We start from the raw sequence: 12,344 nt of genomic DNA on the forward strand, positions 1-12,344 counted from the left end.
TCCAAATTGGTGACAAGTGTTTTATTTTGAAACATTGATGTCCGCCATTTAGGATGATAGTGTTTCATGTAAGTGAAAATTTACTTATTTCATGTACTATAAATTGTGTAGCAATCCTGTGAATGATATCTGATTCAATTCCATAGCGAATGTTTGGAGACAAACTGAATAGGAAAAGTGTTTTTGTATAATTCGATGTTTATATAAAAGTAGTTGTTTTATATGTGTTCATTCGAAAGTAGTTGTTTCGAGAGGGCTTTTTCTTTCAGTTTGTGTCTGAAAGTTACTTCTTTGAGTGATCCACACATCTCTGTGAATATTTCATTTTGGAATTATTTGTTTTCCTCCTTTCTTTGGAAGATTCGCACACTTTTTTGTATAAAGATGGAGAAATAGAAAGTCAAAACCTTTCTTTCCCAAAAAGTAATCTCCCCTAAAAATATATCCCTTTCGATTTAAACAAGCATGTTTGGTCTTAAATTTGAAATTTTAAATTGACATACTCAATTATATCGTTTTTTGTTGAGCAAAATAGCCTATAAATAAATAGTTTTTGACAAGCCGGCAAATATTTTTATATTCAGGCATACATTTTCCTATAAAATACATTCAAAGTAGCAAATTAACGAACAAAATATAACAATTCCAAGTAATTCAAATTTGAATATTGAATTTGACGTCATTCCACTTTTTTTAATCTTTTCCACTGGTACACTAGGATAAATGAGTTTTGAATCTGGTATAATACACTCATAATGTTCATTACAGATCCCTAATTGTCCATACAATAAACAATAATCATTCGCCAAGGCAGTTCGGAAGCTGATGTTGACACATGTTTTTTCATTACATAATTTTTCATGAATACTAAAACGTCCGGATTTCCTTCTATTTGATATCATTTCCAAGTCCTCAATCAGTGAATCATTCTGTTCTATTAATTGTTTAGTAACAATCCTCGAATGTAAACATGACCCGTTCAATGAGCAGCAGGTTTGACAGGAATGTTTTTCTAAATATTCTGGACAAACACATTCGTTTAAATTCAACCTGGCGCATTCTTCACTAGTACATGAACTCTGTAGACATCTTCCCTGTATTCCACATGAACAGATTTTCAAGCTATTGCGACATGGACAACTATTTTGAAAATTCTTGCAGTTCTAAAAAAAGTAGTCAATAACTAAATGAGATGAGTAGAAACGTTTCTTAGTAAACATTTCTAATTTCGTTCTTCAAATTAATAAAAATAATAATAATAATAATAGCTTCATTGTCCAACAGTTACCCATTTACAGGACAATACAAAATTTTATTCACAACACTTAACCATAAACAAAAAATAAAATGAACAAAAAAGAAAAACTAATTCTAATTACCTACTTCAAATACATGTTAGCAATTCTAATAATGTTGTGAAGGTTAGTGAAGAATAAATCAACATGGGCACAAATGCTATTGAAATTTGTGCACATAACATATATTGGGGAATTGAGCATAATGTTGGTACTTGCTCTGAGAGGTCTAAAACTGGATTGAGATCGTGAAGCTGGCCGTGGTACATTAAAGTTGATGTGTTCAAGAATTTTAGGACAGTCAACTCTCTCATTCACTAACTTGAATAAAAATATGAGCGACGCACATTTTCTGCGATGCTCTAAACTAAAAAGTTCCAAACGTTCATATATGACATCACTACTGATACCACTCTCAGGGTAAGAACCATCTATTCTGAAAATTAGAAATTTACAAAACTTTCTTTGAACTCTTTCAATGACTATGTTATGAATCTCATAGAATGGACTCCAGACGATACTTGCATATTCTATTTTCGAACGTACGTAGGTGAAATACAACAGCTTCATGACTTTAATATTGTGAAAGTTTCTGCAATTTCTAACAATGAAACCATAAGCTCTGAGAGATTCTGAAACTTTTTGTGAAATATGTCTACCAAATGTTAATTTATGATCGAATATTACCCCTAGGTCTTTGATCTCATTACATCTCAGCAGATCTGAATCCTGTATTACATACGGGAATGTATATAAACCTCTTTTTTTCGACTATAACTCACTACTTTACATTTCTCCACATTGAGTTTCAATTTATTATTGCTACACCAGGCAACAAAAAATTCTAATTGAGATTGAAGATTTACACAATCACCTACTTCCTTAATTATAGAAAATAATTTCAAGTTATCCGCGAAGCATAACCGCTCACAAGCTAAACTTTCACATAAGTCATTAATAAACAATAAAAATCGTTGATCAACAGATCCAAACAAATTAAAAATAATTAATTAACAATAAGCGGTTCATGAGGAGACGGGTCACAGAACTGTAGTCTATTTCCTTAAGCAACGCTGTAATAAATAATTTTCAGGTAGCTGTTCCCTAGGCGTTGATAATTGAGTCGGTTGAAAAGTGAAAACATTCAATGTTGTTGTATGATTTTATATAACAAATCTCAGGAGACTTTTATAGTTGAACGTATACGGTGAAAAACAAAAATATGGAACACTGGTATTGATGAATGATATTTCTTTTATTTAAACAACCAAAATTGGTTTTCCTCTTGAATTAATTAAAATGGCTACTTCAGTTTTCTCTCCGGTGAAACGAATGAGCAAATGTGCTTTTTCTGTTGACGAAAAGATAATTATTGTTTAAATCATGCCTGAAAGAAAATAACGCCGGCCGCCGCTGGTAGCCATAAATCAGACGTGACGTGGCTAAGAGCGCGCGAGTGTACGATGATTTCCGCCACCCTAGAAGCAGCAAGAATATTGCTGCCGATTTCGGCGTAACTTTGGCGAAATTTCTACAACATTCATTAACGATATTTAAAAGCTAGCTGCGAGCATATCGACACAGTCAAGTACACAGTCAAGTACACAGTCAAGTGGAAGCTACAGTGCGCTACGCGAAGTGATTTAGTAAGACGATAGACATTTAAATAATAGTTGAAGTATTTGTGTATTTAAAGTAAAATAAAGTTAAGTTTGATTATTCAGTGTAGTCAATCATTGATCAACCCACTGGGGAAAACGTAACATTATTCTTAACGTATATAACGTTCTCACACACCAAAATCCTTCGTATACCGTTGATACTCTGTTGGAAATGTGTACGCAAATAATCGGTATATAAATTCAAGAATCAGATAAAAAATGAAGCTGTCAAATCACCATATTCATGAAGAAAAACAGCTTGTTGATGAAAACTATAACAAACTTGCAATTAGAATAAGAAGTGTATTCATTTATTTTAAGAAAGAAATACCAACCCTCTACAAAATAATGAGAGCCTTGAAAGAAGAGCAAGGGAAGAAATTATCTAAGTCATACATGAGAGTTTCAACATGAGAATAACTAAACTTGACTTAGCGAAGGATATACCGTTGGAAAGATGTGGCAAGACAAAAACTTACAAGTTCACGTCGAACATTTTTAGATGGCTGATCTACCGGACTAAATACGCCTTCTGGAAAAGAAAATCGACTGATTAATCACCCACACTGCAAGTGTTGATTGCGATTGCGTTTTGTTGAGGGCGATTTATGTATGTTTGAGTCAAATCATTCTGGTGATTACCATGAAGACATGAAAGGCGATGTGTTTAAAGAATACTTCGAATGAATGTTAGACCTCATTCCACTTAAATCTATAATCGTAATGGATAATGCAAGTTATCATTCCAGAAAAGTTGAACGAATACCAATTAATGCATGGAGAAAAGTGGATATCATTGAGTGGCTCCGACAAAAAATACTATCGTCTATAGTATGATCAAATTCAGCTCATTTCACGGAACATGTGGTAGACAAGACGGCATAAAAACGAATCATCATTATTTTGCGTCTGCCCCTTTGTCATTGCGAATTCAGTCGGTAAATTTTCGCTTATAACTAATATCTTCTTGAAAAAGCAGTTTTTTCCAATCACCAGACATGCAATATTCTTCTCGACGCTCGTCAAGAGGACTGTGAGGACTGTGATAAAAATAAAAAATATATCGGCCAGACTAAGCGAGCCATTGAAACTCGTTTCAAAGAACACGCAACATAATTTCGGTTTCGAAATCCAGAAAAAATCTAGTGTCGTTCAACACGATTTGGAGAACGTCCATAGAATAAATGAAAACTGTCCGCTTTCTAAAGTCTGAAGAGTACTATGAACAGTGACATTCCATTCCAAACATTCCATTGTATTCTTTTTTTCTAAATCACTCTGTTCAAATTCGTGGGAACTTCCACGAGATAATTTCCCGCAAATTTCTACCCGAAATCAGTGATGTGTATCGGAAAGTGAAAGAGTGTCCTGTTAGAGTTTTAGATTTGGAAATTACCTTTTTCATCTCGTGATAACGACAACTTGGTTGGTGAAACGCGTCGAGAAGATTATTGCATTTCTAATAATTGGGAAAAGTGCTTCTTTCAGATATAGGTATTCCGAATATTTCAAATCAAAATGTTAAAACAATATTAACTGTGTATGAATAAATGAACATAGTTATTGGTTTTAACAAGTAGGTATTATTGATTAAATGCACAAGCACACATCATTACAGGCAATGAAATAACTAACCCCAACGCTCATACACTTTTTTGTTTGTGACCCTTTCGCTATACAAAAATATGGTGGTCCCGGTAAACTATTATAAACCCGCCTTATACTTGCTGTGGCAAATCATCACAAAATCATAAAATTTTGTTCGAGCACTCTGTCAGCGTTTTGCTTTCATAATGAGCATTCATTATTTTCAAATATTAGGAAACAGAATATAGAGGGGATAATCTGCTGATGAAATTACACCCAGCTAAATCTTTTACTGAACCATGTGAATTTTTTTTCACGATATCTTCGGATCTATCTTCAGTACAATACATTAGAATATTACCCTTTTTATTCATTTTATTTTTTAACGAATCTATACCTTTTGACAGTAATTTTATATTCAGAGATAATGTTGATACAAAATGAAATTGAAATATATCTAAAACTATCCATGAAAAAAATTTCTGATACTTCTTTTAAAAGTCAACCTTTCAACAAAAATTGGCTCCCAATACATAATATAGATATTATATAGTACTGGCGAACTTCCCCGCTTCATTGAAATCCTGAAATCCTTGAATATCCAACAAACATATATCCTCGTCAGCTTTGACGTAGTATCCCTTCTCACGAATATCCCACTATCCGAAACCTTATCCCTTCTCATAACAAAACGTCAAATTCCGCAAGACACGATCAACCTCATCAACCACTGCATATTCAGCACACACGCCCCAATTGGTTCTCCACTCTATCCAGTTCTTGCAAATCTCTAGATGGAGGACTTTGAAACCAAAGCCAGTGACATGTCTCATCTCAAAACCACGTGTTCGCTCCGATAAGTGAATGCCGTCTTTGTTATATAACCCCATGGATCTGAAGATCATGCATTCCTAAACCACATCAACTACCTACACTCTGACCTAAAATTTACAATGAAAGTTCTCATCACAAAGTCCAACAGCTCTTTCTCACACAGTGTCCTACTGAAAAGCTATCCATACCAATCGATATCTCAATTCCCATCATCGTCCTGCCTAGCCGAATTCCGTTTTAAATTCTATCATACACCGATCTTTAAGACTCACCACAACAGATCCAAGGAACTTTACAAACTCAAAGTCGCCCTTCACCAAAACGACTATCCCGTCTCCCGATGAACGGACTGATCAGCCAAAAGTTTTTCTCCCTTGCATCCATGAAGTTACCGACAAAGTAAGCCGAATTCTGAAGAGGCATAACGTAAAAACAGTATTTACAGCAAACAGTCAAATATCCACTCCTTTAAGAACACACAAGGACACGATACGCAATGAGGCACAGGGTATATATGAAATACAATGTTCTACCTGTCCAAGAACTTACATCTGCCAGACCAATAAAAGAATTTCCATCAGAGCCTATGAACATGAAGTAGCTGTTCGCAAATAAGATCCAGCCGCATCACTCTTCAAACATCACCTTGAAACAGGCCACACAATAATCTTCAAAAACGCCAACACCATTGCTATGGTAAAAAAAAACTCTTCATACCAATATAAATCGTGAAGCCATTGAAATTGAAAAACGTCCCAACTGCGTTAAAAAACGAGATGATTCTCAGAGAGATTATTATTGTCTCGCCACACATCTGAAGGTAACACATGTCAATTGGAGAGTCAAGAATTCATTTCCTGCAGGTCGTTTACCTGTACTAATTGCAATACCTCTGCTCTATATCTGTCCAGGAGCATAATTGCTATACCCGAACAACAAGGTCATCAGAGTTCACTTGGAACTGAACAAAGCAAGAACAGAGGCAGTGACGAGACTTGGGGATCAGTTAGATTACGACTCCGTCGAGTCATATAACTTCTGTGTCATTTGGTTCTTGAAAAGGACTTCAAAACAGAAGCCGAAATATTGAACATATGAAAACTACAGACACTGTTCAACCCGGGCTACAGACTCCACCGATATTTGAATCTATGAGAAACGTATTAATTCCTTCAAAGTACCATAGCGAATGTTAATTATCCCCTAGACTCATACCACTTCTTTAATCATCACGAAGCGGCTTGGGTTTATCATTTGATAAAGCTACTGTTCTAGCGAAACATGTTGTGATATATTTTTCAAATAAAGTTTGTGGAGATCAAATCGTGAGGTGTAGTTTTTGAAATTAGTATGGATCTTCATCAAGTAACGACCGAATCAATCAGAAGATTCTTTCATAAAGTTTGCACGCAAAGAATTTACCTTTCTCAAAACAGCTTGCTTTATGGTATCTCGCAATATTTCTCAATCGGCACGTGATAATGCTCACATTTCTTTGCTTTTCGCGTTCCATAGAGTCGAAATAAACTTCTTATCTAATTTTGTATCCAGTATTGCGCAATATATTACAAAATATTTCTAATTCGTCCGCACAACCTTTTAGTTTTGTCTACACACCGTCAATTATATTGCTCAAACCCGAATGGTGTGCAACAATATTTTCCATCTATGGCCTACTTAACATGATTTACCAGATCATATTCAGAAAGATCCTTGTACATGCATTTGGAAGAACAACATAGTCCTTGGGAAGGGTGACACTGATATCCTTTATCCCTTCTCAGCTGACAAGGAGACATTGTTCCTCGAGATGAACAGCAAGCGTCAAACTCCTCACAGTCCTTTGTTGTACCACAGTCACATTCCTCACCAGGCTCTATCAGACCTGAAATTGATTTAAGCACATACAAATACAAATTCTAAGGCCAAAACATACGGGGACATTCAATATATACAAACCATTACCACAATAACTCTCATCATAATCTTGAAGACAATGACCTTTAGTAACAATCGTTTCTAAAATCATGCGTTTACTGCAAGGGGAAAAAACGAAATGTTTTCTTTCCAAATTTTTGGGGGTGTGATCTGTCATCAGGTGTCCTTCACATTCGTTTGTCTTATCATGATCACTTCCGAAACTATGGCCCAGTTCATGAGTTAGACTTAAATGAAACATATATTGGGGTATGGGTGTTCCTGAAATTCATAAATGAATTATTGGGAGCTCTAAAAGAGTTTACTTTTTTTATATTAGTCAATTTCAATCATTTCAATCAACATTATTAAAGAATAACAACAACAACTAAGATCTAAAAAAAATATAATAATAAAGTTATGCATTTACACATTCATATACATACAGATATATCTCTGTTGAATCTCAATTATTTCTAGTTTTCTGAATAATATGAAATATTATTAATGAACTATTTCCATCACTAGTTAAATCATTCTAATCATATTAATAATATTTTTATTATTATACGAAGGTTCTATAATAAATGATTCATCTTCGATTTATGATTTCTCACACACGAGTAATAAACGCCTCGCCGAATTAAAATTAGCCTATTATTACATTAGCAACATTCCTCCCCTCTCCACTAGACTACATCTAGTCTAGAGTAACTGATCAGCTTGGGTCTGATGTGAATACTGGACTTTTTTCCCCCGCTCTTCGACTTCCTTAAAGAATGCGGTGTGTGGTTTCTAGATGGTGTCACTGGGTGGAAAATCAAATAGTAGGTCTAGCAAAAGTTCCACTTGTCTTCCGGCTATGAACATTGCTGTAGAAAATCCTGTTGTTATTTGGCTGCATTCCTATATGTCAGGAGAAATTTCGGTACCAGTCAGGTAATGGCTAATTGTTTTGTTAGACCCGTTTTACAATTTCTCTTTCGAAATCCTTTCGCATATAATTTTTGATTCCTAATTATTGTATCAATTTCTAATGTAGTCCTGACTCAAAATTTCAAAGGGTGTCTATGTCTCCGGCTTAAGGTATAAACTACTGTACCAGACTTTCGATTTGAACAATCATGTGTCTTTCTGTAAGAACAGTAAATTACTGCCATCATGAATTCTTTGCCGTTATCAATCACGGAAAAAAGTATGCCCTTTGCGACTCATATGAGAGTTCTGAATAGATATTGGCATTTGTTTCCTCGACTTTTTATTGTGGAGTTTCTGTGGGTTTCTGAACAACAAATAATGATTGATTATTCTTGTGAGAAAAGGAAAGGATAAGTGATGTTCTTCTTAGTCATGCTGGGGGATATGAGAGAAGACGCAAACTATTTTCTGTTGCGGGATAATTCACCATAATTCACTGACTCCAAATTATGGAAAACTCCTCTGCAAAAATTTCTAAATATGCGTCCTTAGTAAATATCTACCATCTTTATTAAGGATGAAGAAAATACTGTAACCACTGTACTGTAAGCACTACAGTTTGTTTTCAGCTTTTGAAAAAATGTGAAACTTCTCGAAATTCATCGTTTGCACTTACAGGACCAGAACATGTAACGAGATTGCAACGATATTTAAGCAAAGTGAAGTGAGATTTACAAAATACAAAAAGTGTCCATAAATCGAATTCTCATTACGTCAAAATCTCGTTACAGTGGATTTTTGTAATGTCGAATAGATCTGTGATTCGTAACTTTCGTGTTTTCACTACGTAATGCAATGATTTGATAACTCAAAAATGTAACTAGAAATTACAATAAGAGGTAGATATGTTGCTGTAAATTATCTCCTTAAATTATCCGATTGACTGCGACTTGCTCAATTTCGCGCTCAGCCCCTCTTGCACGCTCTCGATAATTTTAGAGCGCCGCCTCTGTTCGAGAGTTGTTCCACCATCATCTATACTTTATCCAGAAAGAAATGTTTAAAGGTGCGTACTCACCAAAAAAGCCAGCACAAGTTCGTAGTTGATCCACCTACTTTGTGCGAGCACCTTTTGATGTACTTCTTCTCGATCTTTTCTGAACGCGAACAAGCATACGTTTGCTCGCTCGCTAGCCCGTACTCACCAGACGATTATTGATACAGAATGCTCGTTCTCTCTTTAAAGTGCGTGAACGAGCATTCTGCATCAATAATAAATAATGAGCGAACACGAGCAAACATACACGAATGCTGTTATGGATCAACTACGATTACGAACTTGAAGATATTCGCTCTGGTGTGGACGAGATATCAATATGTCGAGCAAACACGAGCGAACATGAGCGAACACGAGCAAATATACACGAATGCTCGCTCATGCTCGCTCGTGCTCGCTTTTTTGGTGAACACGCACCTTAAGAGTGAAAGAATGTCAAGAATGCAATCATGCCGGTACATCAAAGAAAGCAACATAGTCGTCTCAAGCAAGTGGTACTGCAATTCATCTACAAAGTGACTGAGATATTTCTATCCGCTATGCCCCTTGAGGACGCCGCTGTATGGTATGAAGATAATTGAAATATCGTGAAAACTAATTTTGTTTAAATATTTTATTTTGAGAAGGACAATTTATATTTAAAATAGTTTTTTATTTAGGATTGTTGCCTTCTACAGATCTATAAAATAAGAAAATACAAATTTAGAAAGAGCAGAAAATTACAGCATTTGATAAATTTTGCTTTTTGAGAAAAAACTAATTTGTCAGTAACTTGAAATTTTGCATATAAAAATAAATATGTATCATCTGGTGACGTTTCAAATACTATCCATTTTCTTTATCCAACCTATTTGAATCAAAACATTATAATTTGTAGTTATAATTCGTCTTTTGATGTAAATCAATTTGATATTATTATTATTGACACTGATATATCAAATTGATCATATGATTGAACATGAAGATGGATAAAGTCTTCGAAATGTCACCAGATAGGTATACAAATAGAATAACTTTCCGCGGTTAGAAATTTGAACATCTGAATTTCGGGTTGAACCGCGCTCAAAGTTTTGCATTATTTGACGTTTCAGCATCGATTTTGAAGCCATTTTCAAGAAGTTGAAAGGTATGGCTGTACTGAAAGACATACTTTAGGGTTTTGATGGTCTGGTCTTGCCAAATCTTGAATAGTTTCTTCTCCACTCTACAATCTCCGATTTTTCTATTAACATGCTTTCTATCTTGTTTTCCAAAAGTTCAGCTCTTGTAATATCTTCCATAATCTAGTTCTTCTTATATCAGGAAAAAACTGTTTTCGCGAATAACTGACAAAACTTTATTTAATGTAGGTATTTCGTTTTTTTATGTAAAAAGAGTGTACTGTTCCTGGATACTGGATACAATGGATACTTTCTGCTCCAAAAAGCTGTTATTGTCCTTGAGTTCCCTAAGAATTCTAAAAATGTATTCAATTCGTTGGTAGTAAATGATTTTAATGCAGTACGCCTATGGCACTAGTATATATAGATATACTGCTGTAGTTTCTCTCATTTCTGGAGCCGCCGGTTAGCTTTTGGGGGCCCCTTGCAAAAATTCAGTTAGGAATAGTCACGATTAAACAAGTAACCGATCAGAAAGAATAGCACGCAAAGGCTGACTTTCGACCAAAAGAGGTCAGATGTCAATCTTGCTGAAGTGCCCATCAGTAAGTTGAGGACCGCTCGGAGAACGGGGGTGGATGGAGTGGAGTATTAAGTTTTCTTCGCAAATTAGTTGAGGGCGAAGTTTTTACTTCAGGGCACTCAACCTAGGAATGGGCATGGGAGGGGGGTCTCTTTTCGCTGGTAAGGTTATAGCGATTACCATCGGGATGTATAAGCGTTGCCGAGACGTGGGAGAGTTCGGAGAGTCAGTAAAGGTAGTGTGAATTGAGCTAAGAAGGCGATACACGTTTGAGCATTAGTCTGAAGTTTATTTATAGTTTTCATAATGTACTGACTGTGTAGTTAAGTACAGTAGAAAAGTGGAGTTGAATTGTACAGTGTGATCCAAGGGGAAAAACGTTACAATATTCTACTACGAGACTATCGGCCAATTCACAATAGGTAATACAGGATCTGTCACATGGATTGATTTTTTAAAGAAAATTTCTAACTGATCCAAATTTCATGGACGATCAGTTCATAAACTGAACTTTATCAGTAGGTGTATTGACACTGAAATATTATAAAATACCTAAATAGATTTAGTAGAAATGCGACTTTTCATCCAGAGAAAAAACTTACCATTTTCACTTGCAGCAGAGACTACAAGAGTATTTAAATTAACAGAAAGTTGATTCATGAGTGGTCGATCACAAATGCCTCCTATAGATAATTGAAAATATTTTCTGTTTACGGGAACGGCAGAGTAACTTACTCCGATGATGTCATTTTTGAAAGTTTGTCCCGTGAATGCCACTCCCAAACATACTTCGCTCAATAAGTTGTATCTTGAGAACATTTTCAGGTAGTATTTCACTAAAAAATAATATATGTTGAAAAAAATTGTAATTTTATTTTCATATCATGCATATTGATAATTTCAAGAGATAACTAGAAGAATACTCATACCAACCAAATATGAGGCGAAACGCTGAACGCCATAAGGTCGTCCATATATTATAGTCGAAGTAAACGGTATTGTGTACGCTTAAAGTTTGCGGCACTCTCAAAGGTTAATAAAACCAATACATAGAAATGAACCGGCTGCAAACGAGTCATCGTGGACTGAAAAATTGGCGGTTCTTATTGGATAATTTTTACTAACCGAGTTTTATGATTGGCTAAAGAGTCATAAAATTAAATTTGAAGTAATGTTACGGTGACGAATAGAAATCGGGAATATGGGATGGTTACCGCCGTCGTGTTCAGTTCAGGAACTGATCGCGATTCGAGTGTTGAAATTCGATATTGGTGCAGTTATAATTATTTAACATTTTTGTTATTTGTTTAATAAAATGTGGCGTCCTTGGACAAGTAATAATTTTAATAACGAGTGTGATAACAACGCAGACTTTTTCCAGTGTAGTGATTC

At 35.1% G+C, this 12,344-nt stretch overlaps 1 protein-coding gene across 3 annotated transcripts in view; it reads right to left on the bottom strand.

Moving 5' to 3' along the window:
* Positions 1-550: 550 nt before the first annotated feature.
* Positions 551-12,344, bottom strand: part of LOC111505843 (disintegrin and metalloproteinase domain-containing protein 10 homolog) — a 29,366-nt gene continuing 17,572 nt past the window's right edge. The window contains exons 4-7 of one of the 3 annotated variants that reach the window (XM_074180803.1): positions 11,555-11,788; positions 7,343-7,576; positions 7,069-7,262; positions 551-1,163 (exon numbers count right to left, since the gene is read on the bottom strand). In XM_074180803.1, coding sequence (XP_074036904.1) covers positions 597-1,163; positions 7,069-7,262; positions 7,343-7,576; positions 11,555-11,788 — 1,229 coding nt within the window. In that variant the 3' untranslated portion in view covers positions 551-596. Of the gene's footprint in view, positions 1,164-7,068; positions 7,263-7,336; positions 7,577-11,554; positions 11,789-12,344 lie in introns of all 3 variants that reach the window. The other 2 variants (XM_023160724.2, XM_074180805.1) reach the window with 2 other exon arrangements.

Source organism: Leptinotarsa decemlineata, unplaced genomic scaffold (genome assembly GCF_025532065.1).
Source record: "Leptinotarsa decemlineata unplaced genomic scaffold, Ldec_3_MD MMD2_tig00026299_RagTag_RagTag, whole genome shotgun sequence".
Classification (NCBI taxonomy): Eukaryota; Metazoa; Arthropoda; class Insecta; order Coleoptera; family Chrysomelidae; genus Leptinotarsa; species Leptinotarsa decemlineata.